Source organism: Lycorma delicatula, chromosome 2, assembly GCF_047948215.1.
Source record: "Lycorma delicatula isolate Av1 chromosome 2, ASM4794821v1, whole genome shotgun sequence".
NCBI classification, from domain to species: domain Eukaryota; kingdom Metazoa; phylum Arthropoda; class Insecta; order Hemiptera; family Fulgoridae; genus Lycorma; species Lycorma delicatula.
The window spans coordinates 17,874,431-17,887,554 of record NC_134456.1 but is presented as its reverse complement, the minus strand read 5'-3'; the positions used below and the strand labels follow the sequence as shown (position 1 = coordinate 17,887,554).

At 33.9% G+C, this 13,124-nt stretch overlaps 1 protein-coding gene across 2 annotated transcripts in view; it reads left to right on the top strand.

Annotated features, from left to right (window-relative positions):
- SP555 (SPRY domain-containing SOCS box protein SP555) overlaps nucleotides 1–12,690 on the top strand; it is a 52,626-nt gene extending 39,936 nt beyond the window's left edge. For both annotated transcript variants that reach the window (XM_075358375.1, XM_075358374.1), the window contains exon 3: nucleotides 11,989–12,690. In XM_075358375.1, coding sequence (XP_075214490.1) covers nucleotides 11,989–12,606 — 618 coding nt within the window. In that variant the 3' untranslated portion in view covers nucleotides 12,607–12,690. The remainder of the gene's footprint in view (nucleotides 1–11,988) is intronic.
- Nucleotides 12,691–13,124: the final 434 nt, after the last annotated feature.

Below are 13,124 nucleotides of genomic sequence, written 5' to 3'. Positions count from 1 at the left end.
CAAAGGAAAATCCATCTCATTCCACACTTTGGCCAACATGTCAGCAGGAATCACTTCCACGGCTGCTGTTATTCCTTGGCTCAGGTAGTCGAGTGACTGGATGTCTTGGTATACGATGTCTTTTATGTAGCCCCAAAAGAAGACAACCATTGGCGTCAAATCGGGACTTCGCAGTGGCAAAGCGATAGGAGCTTCTCTGCCTGTCTGGCCTTCTGGGAAATTGAGTTGAGCGCAGTCCGCACAACTTCTCCATGATATGGACGGACTCCATTCTGTTGGAAAATTAGGCCCTCAATATGTTTAATCTTCGGAAACGTTCTCTAACATTTCTAAATTCTGAAACCCCGTAATAATCTGTTCATGGAAAAAAATGGCTCAAAAATTCGGTTTTGTATGATATCACACCACGCATTCATTTTCGGACAGTTGAAGTTGGAATTCGAAACTAATTCCACCGATTCGTATGGATTTTCTGAGCCACATACTAAACAATTATGACGATTCAAGACTCCACAAACATGAAATGTAGATTTATCAGAAAATAAAATGCGCTGCAGGTAATTTTCATCAGCAGAAATGAAGTCTAAGATGATCGTTACAAGTTGAACTCTGTTTCTAACCATTCGGTTTAATTGTACGTAATAGCTGCTTTTTATAAGCACGAATTTTCAATCGCTTCTGATCAACTTATGGACAGTACAAAATGAACGTTAGAATGACGGCCGAATCTTTTTGTGTTTTCGACCTATCTGATGATTGTCCTTTCAAAACCCCTTCCGGTTTCCAAAAATTGTTTTCACCACTTATGTGTGCTTCTCACTCGGAAAATTTCTACGATAGACTCCGTATAATTTCTTTCTATGACAGTCACTGATTTTGTTTCTTCGAAGCAGCATAGGCACTATTATTTCTCTTATGATGACGCCATTGTATTAAAGCTCGGGCTCGTAACAGCTTGGCCTGTGAAGCAATCTAATGCACCTGCTATCTGAAGGAGAATGTTTAAACAAACCTTGTTGTTATCGCTTCAAGATTACGCATTGAATGCTGCAAAATAAAAACTACATTCGTTCTTGAAATCCCGGAGTTCTTTTTCAAACGCTTGGTATTATTAGCATATTTAGATTTTTTTATTATTACACACACACACACACACACACACACACACGCACACGCACAAAAAAATATATATATATAATTTGTGTGTGATATATATATGTATATGTAGTCGCGTGTTCGCAGTTCAACAAGGATATTGAGAGATTGCATACATAACATTTTTTTACAAATACAGTTTATCATTTATAATGTAAAAAATAGTAATTAAATTTAAATACAAAATTAATATAACAGTTAAATTTTAAAAACCAATAAAACAGTTAAATTTTAAAAAACAAAATAAAATTCCGATTTACTAAATCTTTTGTAATAACTAGTAGAACTTAATATTGAAAAAAATATACAATTCGTACAATTCACCTTATGCAAATATTATTCACTTTTACAGTTTTTTTTTCAACCCTACACCCCGAGCCGGATCAACAACAAAACAAAGCACAGCCCAGGGGATTGTCTACTCAAACGGGCCTCCCCGTTCGCCAGCCACAAGTCTAGTCCGACAGGTCAGCCCGCCGGTTAGATCTTAGATCTTTCCATTGCCTGCCTCTGATCCCTAGGGCGGGGTATCCAAGCCCGACTATATCGTTCCTGGACCCCATCCCAGAAGCAGGGACTCGTTCTTGATGCCAATGCCTCTAGTGAGAGCAACCTGTGTAGGACACTCACACCGGGTCTCGGTCTTTTTCGAGAAGGGGTGAGGGAGTCCCAGTACCTCATCACTGGCTCCCATCTGTGCAAGCACAGACGAACGGCAGCTCCGCAAGGGGCTGTCCTCCCTCAACCCCTCGCTATCCCATCCTCCCTGTCTTTGTGCTGGAGTATCCGTGTCACAAAGTCAGTTACCGAACGAAACCTCTCTGCCTTTGATAACATACAGTCTATGATTGTGTGTCAACTGTAAGGGGCCCAGTCACCAACTCACAGCAGCCCACGTCCGGCAGTTGAACAAGACACTTTAACTGTTTACAAAAGAATTACCCTACACTTTATAAATAAATTTGTGTGTGTGTGTGTGTGTGTGTGTGTGTGTGTGTGTGTGTGTGTGTGTGTGTGTGTGTGTGTGTGTGTGTGTGTGTGTGTGTGTGTGTGTGTGTGTGCGAAAGTTTGGGAAGAAATTTAAAAAAGAAGCACCAGAGAAAAATATTATTCAGAAGTCGGTTAAAAGATTTCGTGAAACAGCTTCGGTATTAGACTAGAAACGTGCTCGACACAGATCTGTTTTAACGACGCAGGTCGTAACTTAAAACTGCCACCATCTTGTTACTACCACTTAAATTTTTTTGACATTAATCTTTATAGAGAATAAGTCGGAAAAAGAACATTTCACTTGGTTTCGCTCACACTGTAGCGAGGAGGATGCTAAAATGTTACCCAAATTTTTATAAAACATTTTTAAATTTTTATTAAAATTTAAACAAATAAAAATTGTAAAGAGGAGTTAAATTTGAGACTATATGTTGTCGAAAATATGCAAGAGAATGTATTTAAAGTTTTACATGTAACAAGTTTTTGTGTTTTATCAAATTTTGTTATCGCGACGATTTTAAACAGCTCTTTATTTTTTTCTATCGTAAACTGTATGATGTTTATAAATTATTTTGGTATTTGAGACAAACTTTCTATTTTATTTTCCCGTCTAGATTGCGCTATAGCTCTACAAGGAAAAATATTGTAATCGGTCCAATTTGGGCATATGCGGTTTTCACCGAATCTTGACGTTTTGACACTAAAAATCCGGAACCTAAAACCTAAGGAACCCAAAGAACCGGATAGAAAATTTCTGGATGTTAATGTTCGTATTCTGAGGTCGACCATTCCTGAGATGTATGGTTAATTGAAATCCAACCACCAAAAAACACCGGTATCCACGATCTAATACTCGTATTCAAATTCTAGTAAAAGTAGTTACTTTTACTAGGATTTAAACCTTACAACCCTCGACTGCTATAACTCTAGACTTCGATAACTGTTGTAATCGTCTGCTATGTTGTGACGTCACAGTGAACGGCAAAATTAAATAAACCAATAATATTTAAAATGTAAAAAAGTAACTCGGTCTGGCTGCTTCTCGAACCAATCGCCCGGTTGACTCGGTACCTGATGCGTTAAGCCTCGCGTCTGCACCAGTCTGCCGACCGTACAAGTAAAATTTTTCTATGTAAGTTGTGAGATTACATTAGTTTAGTTAGCACCGATTGTGGCCGCTAATACCGCCATATCCGCGCGAATTAAATACGGTATTTTCACGCGCTTTAGTTAGAGTTATTAAATTATATTGAATTAAAAATATTATATTTAAATAAAATTATAAATATTTTAAATTAAGTTGTGTCTGTATATGTGTGTAAGCCAAGCATGAGAAATAACCCACAGTTTTTTTTGTTTTTTTTTAATTATATTAAAATTAAATTTTAATTTTTTTAAATAAATAAAATGTTTTTATTATTTTTTATTTTTTTATTTTATTAAAATGTTATTTCTATTATTTTTTCGGTATTGTAGCATTAATGATTCTTTTATTAATTTTTATAGTTTTAACTCATTTTTTTTAAATATCTTTCAATTTATTTTCATTTAATGATTATTTAAATGAAAACAGGGAAAATTTTTGAATCTTGAAAATCTTGAAGTCGTTCAAGAAATCAGTTTTTTAAATACAGCTTCAGTTAATCAATGCCGAGGGAAAATAGCGATTATTTTTGCCCGCCTTTAAAGTTTCTGTTTGTCATTCTTTGACAGAATTTTTTTTAAATAATATTTTTTCTGTATTCAGTTTCGTATACACAAGCTGTATTATAAATAATAGAATTAATTTTGTTATAAAGAAAAAAAATTAAATTTTTGCTACCCGGATATAATTATAAAAATTACTCACTTTTATATCTGTAATTCGATATTTGTGGTGACAAACCCATAAAAACGTTTAGTTTTTTTATATTAACCACATAATTCAGTCTTTTAATAAATTATTTATCTCTTACACTGTTTTCATTAGATTTATATAATTAGGTAAATTAATATTTCTACGCTACATGTAGTGTCTAATTAAAAAAAATTATCTAAGTCTCTGTCACCGTATACTTCTACAAAGAAGCAGTTTTATAAGAGGACTAGCTGATATCTACTCGTACGTTATCTACTGATATATATTATATATATATATATACTACGCACCATATAATTTGGTTGTTAAATTTGCAGTGTTACTTTATCGTCAGAAAAAATGTACAAAATATTTTGTTAAAATATTAGAATCATCAATAATTTCTGCGTAAAATGTATAAAAAATCTCCGGGAAATTTTTCGTTTTCTTTTTATTAACGTGAAAATAGAAAGAAAAAACATGGTCTTTAAGAACATTTTTTTAGGAAAAGTAAAATTTAGATAGCCGTAAAAAAATAATCGATGGTGAAAAAAGGTTTTGCGGTTTAAAATGTTGTTCGGTCTACCTAGTACCAGTTCGATTAAAAGATTTTTAAAAGGTCCATGACTTTTATTACTTATGAGATCTAAGGGGTTTTATGATAAATTTCGTATCATTAGAATCGTTACTGCAATACTAATTCGAATCTAATAACAATTTGAAATCGAAATAAAATTATTTTTACATTTGTGATGGATGTAGATTTGAAATAATTTTGTAAATTAAAAATTAGTACGTGGAACGGTAGTTCCTCGTTGAAATAGATTCAGTTACAACTGAACATAGTACCGTTTTGACATATATCCGCTGCAGCGCGGCTATCGCCGTTTCGCGCATATGCACAGAGAAATTATATTTATTGGCTTGCTACAGTCGCCATTACGTGACTGCTAGTTTTTGATACAATTCCTTGTGCGTATTTAAGCATTTGACTATAGAAGTGTCCCAGAATTTTGTCAATAATGTCACACCAAACTTTAATATGAAATCTATGTTTATGGATTGTCTTCCCTCCATAAATGACTATTTTTAGAATTGAAGACTTCGATTCTCGTAAAAGTAGCGTCATCAGAAAATAAAATTGAATTTACCTATCAGCTTTGTCTAGAAGCCAGTGACACAAGTTTAACCGCTGGCAGTAATCTGTTGGCCGCAAATCTTGAACTTTCTGCAGGCGGAAAGCATAAATATTTTCTTTCCGTAGGATGCACCACACTTTGTTTTTTTGACAAATCAGTGCGATATGAAATTCGCCTTGTACAAGTGTCTGGAATACGCTGAATATGCTAAATCACACGATGTTCATCATTAATACGATGATTAACTTGGCGTTCAACAGAAAACGAACACGCTAGAAATGACCCTTCCGTTCGTAAATGCTGATACATCGAAGAATATTTAAAAAGAATGTTTATTAGGTACAGAAAGAATAATTCTATTTTTCGTCTGTTTTGCTTCAATAAAAAAATATTGTTAAAGGTTTTATTTAGTTTTTATTGGCTGTATTTACATCAATTATCTCAGAATTAAATTCTCTATAATTTTTGTTACTAAATCTTCCGCATTTATTAGTCATTTAACAAAGCTAATACTACAAACCTAATAAAAAATTTGTTTTTTGACACCGAATTTTGTGTTTTACGTCTGATTTCTTAAAATCTACTGGAATTACAGTTCTGAAACCTGTTTTATCCTATTTTCCAGCTCAAATTACATAAGAAACCACAAACTTTACTCTATAATTTGTATCCAAAAAATTAAAGTAGAATTTCTTTTTATTTAAATAGCTGAAATCAGGGTTAAATATTTCGCTAGTTGTTACTCAAAAACAAAGCGTTTCTAGACCTATGTTTATGTATGATTTTTTTCCAGTAGAACATGCTCTGATAGTTTCTCCGTTTCTTCACGGGACGCTGTATATATATATATATATATATAATTTTCTTAAGTTAATTTTCTTAACATCTGGCACCGTATGTTGACATAATTTGTAAACATACATTTCCATTTACCAACATATTTTTTTTTTTTAATGTATTATCCAAGTGCTTTCAGAGTCATTTCTCCATCATCAGGGATTATTTAAAACTATGAATTTGTATCTGTGCATATAATGTTATATGTATATTATAATTAAAATTAAAATGAAATTAAAACCACATCAGACTTTTTTCTTTTTCTATTTAGCCTCCGGAACCACCGGTATTACTTCAGAGAATGATTGAGGATGATGAATATGTAAATGAAGTATAGTCTTTTACAGTCTCAGGTCAACCATTTTTGAGAATGTGCAATATAACCAGATAGCCGGAAATGTAAAAATATATTTATGATTTTTCCAGTACGTTAAAAAAATATTTCTTTTACTTATTAAAAAGACACGAATAAAATAAGTGAAAAAAAAAAATCCATTAAATATTTCTACATCATTCAGTAAACAAATTTCTATGTAAATTCATACGTCCTTGTAAAACAACTGTAATTGGAAATAACTAATTTTGTATAATAATTATGCTTTATTAACCTACGGATACACCAACACATATCTATTAAAATGCAGTTTTGTAATAGTTACGGTGTAATACATACACTGTTGTATTTGCTCTTTGTATACATGTGTATTTACTTGTACATTGAAATGCATGCAGATACTCAAGATTTCATTATCATTTCTACGTCACATTAATTATAATAATTAATGTTGATAATTTATCAGGAATTAAAAATAAATTGTATTTAATTTTATCTCCGGCATTAAAAAACATTACTTCGGAACCACGATACAGTAAATTGTCAATTTAATTACTTTACGGCTATACTAGTCGTTTTATATCTTTACCCACGTTTTCATAATAATAATAATAGTAATAATAATAAAAATAATAATAATAATAATGCCCTGAGGTAGATACTCCCCACGTCCGGAACACAACACCTACGTTCCATGACCAGGGCGGCAACAGCTGTACATACGTACAATACATATAGCTGGCTAACGGGGCTCCGAGTATTTTCCTCGGAATTGTGTTCTTTTGTTTGATCTGTCTTCCACCTTCAGGTCACCAAGATAGACTGGATTTTTTCGGCCACCTTCAGATCTGGACAATTAAATGTTTTGGAAATGGACTTATACCGCATTTAGAGCTGGCGATGTAGCGTCCAGGGTTGATGTAATTGCAGGTGTAACGGAGACCCTTCCGTTGTCTACATGCCCCCTGCGATGGCAATCATGTAGCAATGGTGCCCATGTATGTCGGTGCATGGAAGCTCTGAAAGGTTCGGTGAGTAGGAGCCTGGAGTCAGTGCAGAGACTGCGCATCCGCTCTCTGCCAGGACATATGCCGGTTCCACCGGAGTACCGGATTGAACCTCCAAGGTTAGTACCCCTGGAGTGGGGGTGTAACCCGGCGGGTAGCCTTGTTACAGAAGGGATCAAATTTAATGGAACACCTTGAATAAATCAATGTGGCAGAGGGTGCACGTAAACACCCTCGTTTAGAAACGAAGAGGAAATGCAGTAAGGAATCCGAAAGGATTAAGAAAGATACTGATAGAATTAGAAAAGATTTGCGAAAGGCTATGTTCAGCAGTAATGCGCTGAAACCTAGGCATGATAACGAGAAAGATGGAAGCTTCCAGAAAGTCAGTCCATTATTAATTGCTCGAGAAATTAAAAATTGTGCTGGTGGTACTGTTAAGGAGATTCGCAAGACTTTTAACGGTTTGTATGTCGAAACCGTGAACGACAATCGAAGCCTAAATGTTCAAGCTATAAAGAAGATCGGTGGGTTCCCTGTGTCTTTTCAACCGTACAGTACACTTAACTCATCGAAAGGAGTCGTTGTTTACCTTCTTAATTTCACGGAAGAGGAAATAGTAGAAGAGATGTCAAGTAAAGGAGTGATTCATTGTCGCAGGTTAACCATGCGGAGAAATGGTGAAGTTCTTCCATCAGCGTCACATTTGTTGACCTTCAATCGATTTAATTTGCAAGAAGCAGAATTGCTGTAATTCATCGTCTAAATGTGCGCGCATTTATCCCGCAACCTATGTGATGTTTTAAATGTTAATGTTTCGGACACACTGCAGTCAGATGTGTAAGGCAAGAAATCTGTGTGTGCGGAGTTGAAACTCATGAAGGCGATCCCTGTAAAAATCCTCCAGTTTGCACTAACTGTAAAGGACATCATAACTGTCGTTCAAGAAACTGTCCTGTATATAAACTGGAGACGACAACTTCAGGAAGTCAAGACGTTGCAGAAAATAAGCTACTCTGAAGCGAGGAAAATCGTTAGTAGTAGAACACCTCGACCAACAACGACATATGCTGTAGCAGCTGCTGCCCTTCGTCAATCAAGGTTAACGTGGAGCAGCTGCTTTCTACGCTTGCACTAAGCCTTCTGACTAAGAAAGAATCATTGAAACAAACATTGAATCTAGTGAGCGAAAGGAAATAATTACACCTGAGAAAACTCATACGCAGATGGACGCTGGGATCGAATCCTTTCAACGGAAAGAAACAACAAAACCTGAAATCATAAAAACACCAATTGATCTTGACCCTAAAGATAAAGCAACATCTGAAAGGGCCAAAACCATCATTGCTTCCGCAAGTCATAGGTCGAGAGAGGATGTGGCAAGGGCGCAGAAAAAGCGTGAAAATAGCCCGATGGAGGTGCAAGTAACAAAGGAGAAAGTACCAGACCTAGGTGCTATAGAACAGGCAGCTACAGAACCTCTAAAAGCCCAGAGGGCATGAAGGGCTATCAATAGAGATTGAATCGAGTTTGGATTCAGTAACATCCATACTGATCGCTCCTATTAAATTGCCATCACCGGATGTCAGCCGCAGAGCATCGTTAGTATCTGAAAGGGAGGAAGATGCCATGTCCGAGGCTTCAGACTCATTGTCATCTGAAGTAGAAGCGGTAAGGAGGATGGAGAAAAACTCGAGAAAGGATGGTCAAAAGGAAAGCCTAGGAGGTAAACCAAACAATATCAATCAATATGTTCAAGAATGAAGCTTTTTCGGGATCGTATTTCTTTATTAGATTCATGTATAATCAGGATTTAAGTGACAGTGTTTAGCTTCGTACGAAATGTCATGATTTAAGCTTACTTTTTTATTTATTTTTTTTCTTTTGAGGTGGAAGGGATTAATGGCCACTGTAGTCGACGCCCCATAAACTTAAAAAAAAATATATATATATATATATATATATATATATATATATATATATATATATATATATATATATATATATATATATATTAATAAAGATGGAAGCTATACATTTTCATTTTATTACTAAAATATTTTCCAAATAAATGGGAAATAAACCTGCAAAGGATTGCATAACTGTGCTTAACAGATTTTTATTTAAATTACTCCAAAGAATTTTTAAATATTAAGAGTTATTCTGTGGCCGATCTCCGTAGGAAAGTGGTTGAATCTTGCCTTTTCGTCCAGAGGTCCAGGATTCGAATCCAGGTCAGGCATGGCAATTTTTCATACCTACAAATTTCCCTTTTATATTCACATGCACAAGCGTTGAGCTTATCGGTGAATTTAAATTAGTTTATTATGAAATATTTAAAGTAAAACTGCGAAAAAGATAAAAATGTTCAGTAAAGGAACATTTTTATCTTTATCCAGTTAAATTCTTTGATAAAATATAATATTTGTACTGAAAAAAAAAAGCACTATAATAGTGTAATTTACCGATCTCCGTAGCTGAGTAGGTAGTGTCTCGGAATTCCTTGCGAAGGTCCCAAGTTCGAATCCCGGTCAGCCGTGGTATCTTTTCATACGCTATCAATTTCCACCAGGTTAATGATCATAGCAGTTGATCCCTGCTATTTCATAAAAAAAAATTATATATACATATATATATATAATTTAGAAAAGCTCAAAATTCTTATTAAAAAATTTTGGCCCCCCCCTTGATCGAATGGCATTTTATCATAAAAGTTGTGCTGTATTTAGAATGTAATTGCTACAAAAAAATCAAAATTTTTATTAAAAAAGTTGGCTCCTGTTAGACCAATTTACTCCCGCCCTACCACTTATAACTTTTTAATGACAACCACAAGTTGAATTTTTTTTAAAAAAGTCTAATTCGTAGGTTGAGTCCTGCCGTATCCCATTTTAAAAAAAAATGTTACCATGTAGTCTACGTACAGTTAGATTACATATATTACAGATTACATACAGTTAGATTTTCAATTTTGAAAATTAAACTTTAAAATAATTTATGTTGTAAGGTGTCCCATTCAGCCCCTTGTTTTTTAGAGCTTAAAAGTTTATTTATCGAAGTATTATTTAATTCCGTAAGTCGGCCATTCCATTCAATAGAAGGTGATTCAACAAGGCTAAAAGTATTAAACTTATGTAAAAAAGAAAAAAACGGTTTATCGAGATACCCCTGTTTTTCTGTGATGTCAGAAATTAGGCTGAAGCTGGGATATATATATAGTTAAATATTTGGGCAAAAATTTCAATTTTTTTTTTAATAAAAAGATCTAAAATTTTTAAGATATACGCAGAAACTGTGTTCAAGATGAATTCTCGGGACCCCCAGAAACCATTATGATTGACGAAATCGTCACAAAAATTCACATTGCCGTGTTAAATGATTGCCGACTGAAGGTACACGAGTTTCCTAAAATTGAAACAACCTCGATAAACCGTGTCTACTACATTTTACACAATCTTTTGGGTATGAAGAAGTTTTCCGCTAGATGGGCGTTGCGTTTGTTAAATTCAACTGAACATTTCTCCAGAGTGTTTCAACTTATTTAAACGCAAATCAGCATAGTTTTTTTCAATATTTTTAACAGTACATGAAACATGAATTCACTATTACATACCAGAAACCAAACAGCAGTCCAAAAAGTGAACGGGAGCGAATGAAAGTGCGCCAAAGAAAGCTAAAACGGTTGCATGTGCAGGAAAAATCACAGCTACGGTTTTTTGGGATTGTCGTGGCGTGGTGCTTGTAGACTGATTGATGGGCGTTTTCAGGTTAAACGTTTTTGCATTTTTATTTTTTTCTGTTTAGCCTCCGGAACCATCATAAGGTATTACTTCAGAGGATGAATGAGGATGATATATGTGATTGTAGAAGTGTAGTCATGTACAATCTCAAGTCGACTGTTCCTGAGATGTATGGTTAATTGAAACCCAACCGCCAAAGAACACCTGTACCCATGATCTAGTATTCAAATCTGTGTAAAAGTAATCCCTTACTAGGATTACAAATCCTTTACTAGGATTTGAATCTTAGAACTCTCGATTATGAAATCAGTTGAATAGTGATGAAGAGTTTACCCGGTGGGTAAACGTTTGCATCTGGTCAGAAGAAAAGTACTCTTTCACTATGATAATGTGTCTGGACACACTTTCGGATTGTAGCTGCAAAATTTCATGACCTAATCTTCAAAGTGTTTCCATTGCACCTATTTGTCGGATTTGGCTCCTACAGACTACTTTCTCTTCCCAAACCTGAAGAAATGGCTTCCTGGATGAAGATTTACTTCAAAAGATGAACTCATTCACACTTCAACTCAGACACATTTACTACAACTCTGAGACAATCGTTTATTTTGCAGAGTTGGATTAAACACATTATACTGAAGGTATTAAAAAGTTAGGAAGTCGTTGATCAAAATGTATCAAATTGCTAGGTGATTATGTTAAAAAAAAGATTTTCGAAAAAGCCTGTGTTTTCTTTGTCTGGCTGAGAACTTTACTGCGATAGGGCATCGTAGTAACTCACTCCAGTCCTCTTTGAATTTTATCATGAAATTCGTTGTATATCTCAATGAGTTAAATTTTATTTAATAGCAATAACTTCTCTTTATTAATTTAGCAATTAATTTCTCTTTATTTATAATTTTCAGTAAAGAAAAATTATTTTCAAGAATTTATATGATCTTTGTTGCAGGTGGCACATTTCCATCCAAAATGGAGTAGTGGAACGGCAGGTGTAAGAGGTACTCGTGTACTGAATAACGGTCGATATTACTGGGAACTACGTATCTCTCCACGTATATTTGGTACGAGCATGATGTTTGGTGTAGGAACAAAAAAAGCAAGACTTCATGTAAGTAATTTTATTAATTTAATCGGAGAAGATGAACACAGTTGGGGTTTATCCCATAAAGGGTTATTATGGCATAACGGGCAATGGTCACATTATACAAAACCATTTAGAGAAAATCAACCGACTACTGTTGGAGTGTTATTTGATGGTGTTCAAGGTACGATAACATTTTATAAAGACGGTGAATGTCTGGGGGTTGCATTTGAAGGGCTTCAACAAATTAGAGAACCGTTATATCCTATGGTATCATCGACTGCCGCTAAAACAGAAATGAGACTGATTTATATGAAACGAGATTTTGTCAATTTACAGGATCGTTGTAGAGCAGTTATATTAGAAGAGTATAAAACAGAAAGCGATTTAAAGTCGTTACTACTCCCTTATGGAATTAAATTATATTTAGCTGAAGCAATGCATAGGACTGTTAACCCGGTAGAACATTATGTAGTCAATGTCTAGTCAAAAACTTTTATGCTATGTATACAAAAATACACACATTATTTATAAATAGTGTACATATAAAATCACAGTAGAATATTCTATTACTATATATATATATATATATATATATATATATATCTTCTTTTTTTTTAATATAAATATTGACAGAAATAAAAAACCTGTTTATTTAATGAAATGAGATCAAATTTAATATATAATTAATCAAATATAGTTGAATACCAATTCTTCAGGTTGACTTTTTTTAGCCAAATCTGAATAATTAAGAAAGGTTTATCATAAGTAACATATCATTCTAATGTTTGATGGACATCACAGTTAATAAAAAGGTAAAAACATAAAAAATAAATTTATTTCAGTAAAATTAAAAAGAAACTCTGAATGTGTATACAATGTGATAAAAAAATAGATACAGTAATAAGTTACAAAAAATTAAATGAGTAGAAATGTGGTAATAAAAGAATGAAAATTTATAAAAAAATAACTAAAAGAAAGTAAAATTTACTATCCTGCTGTTT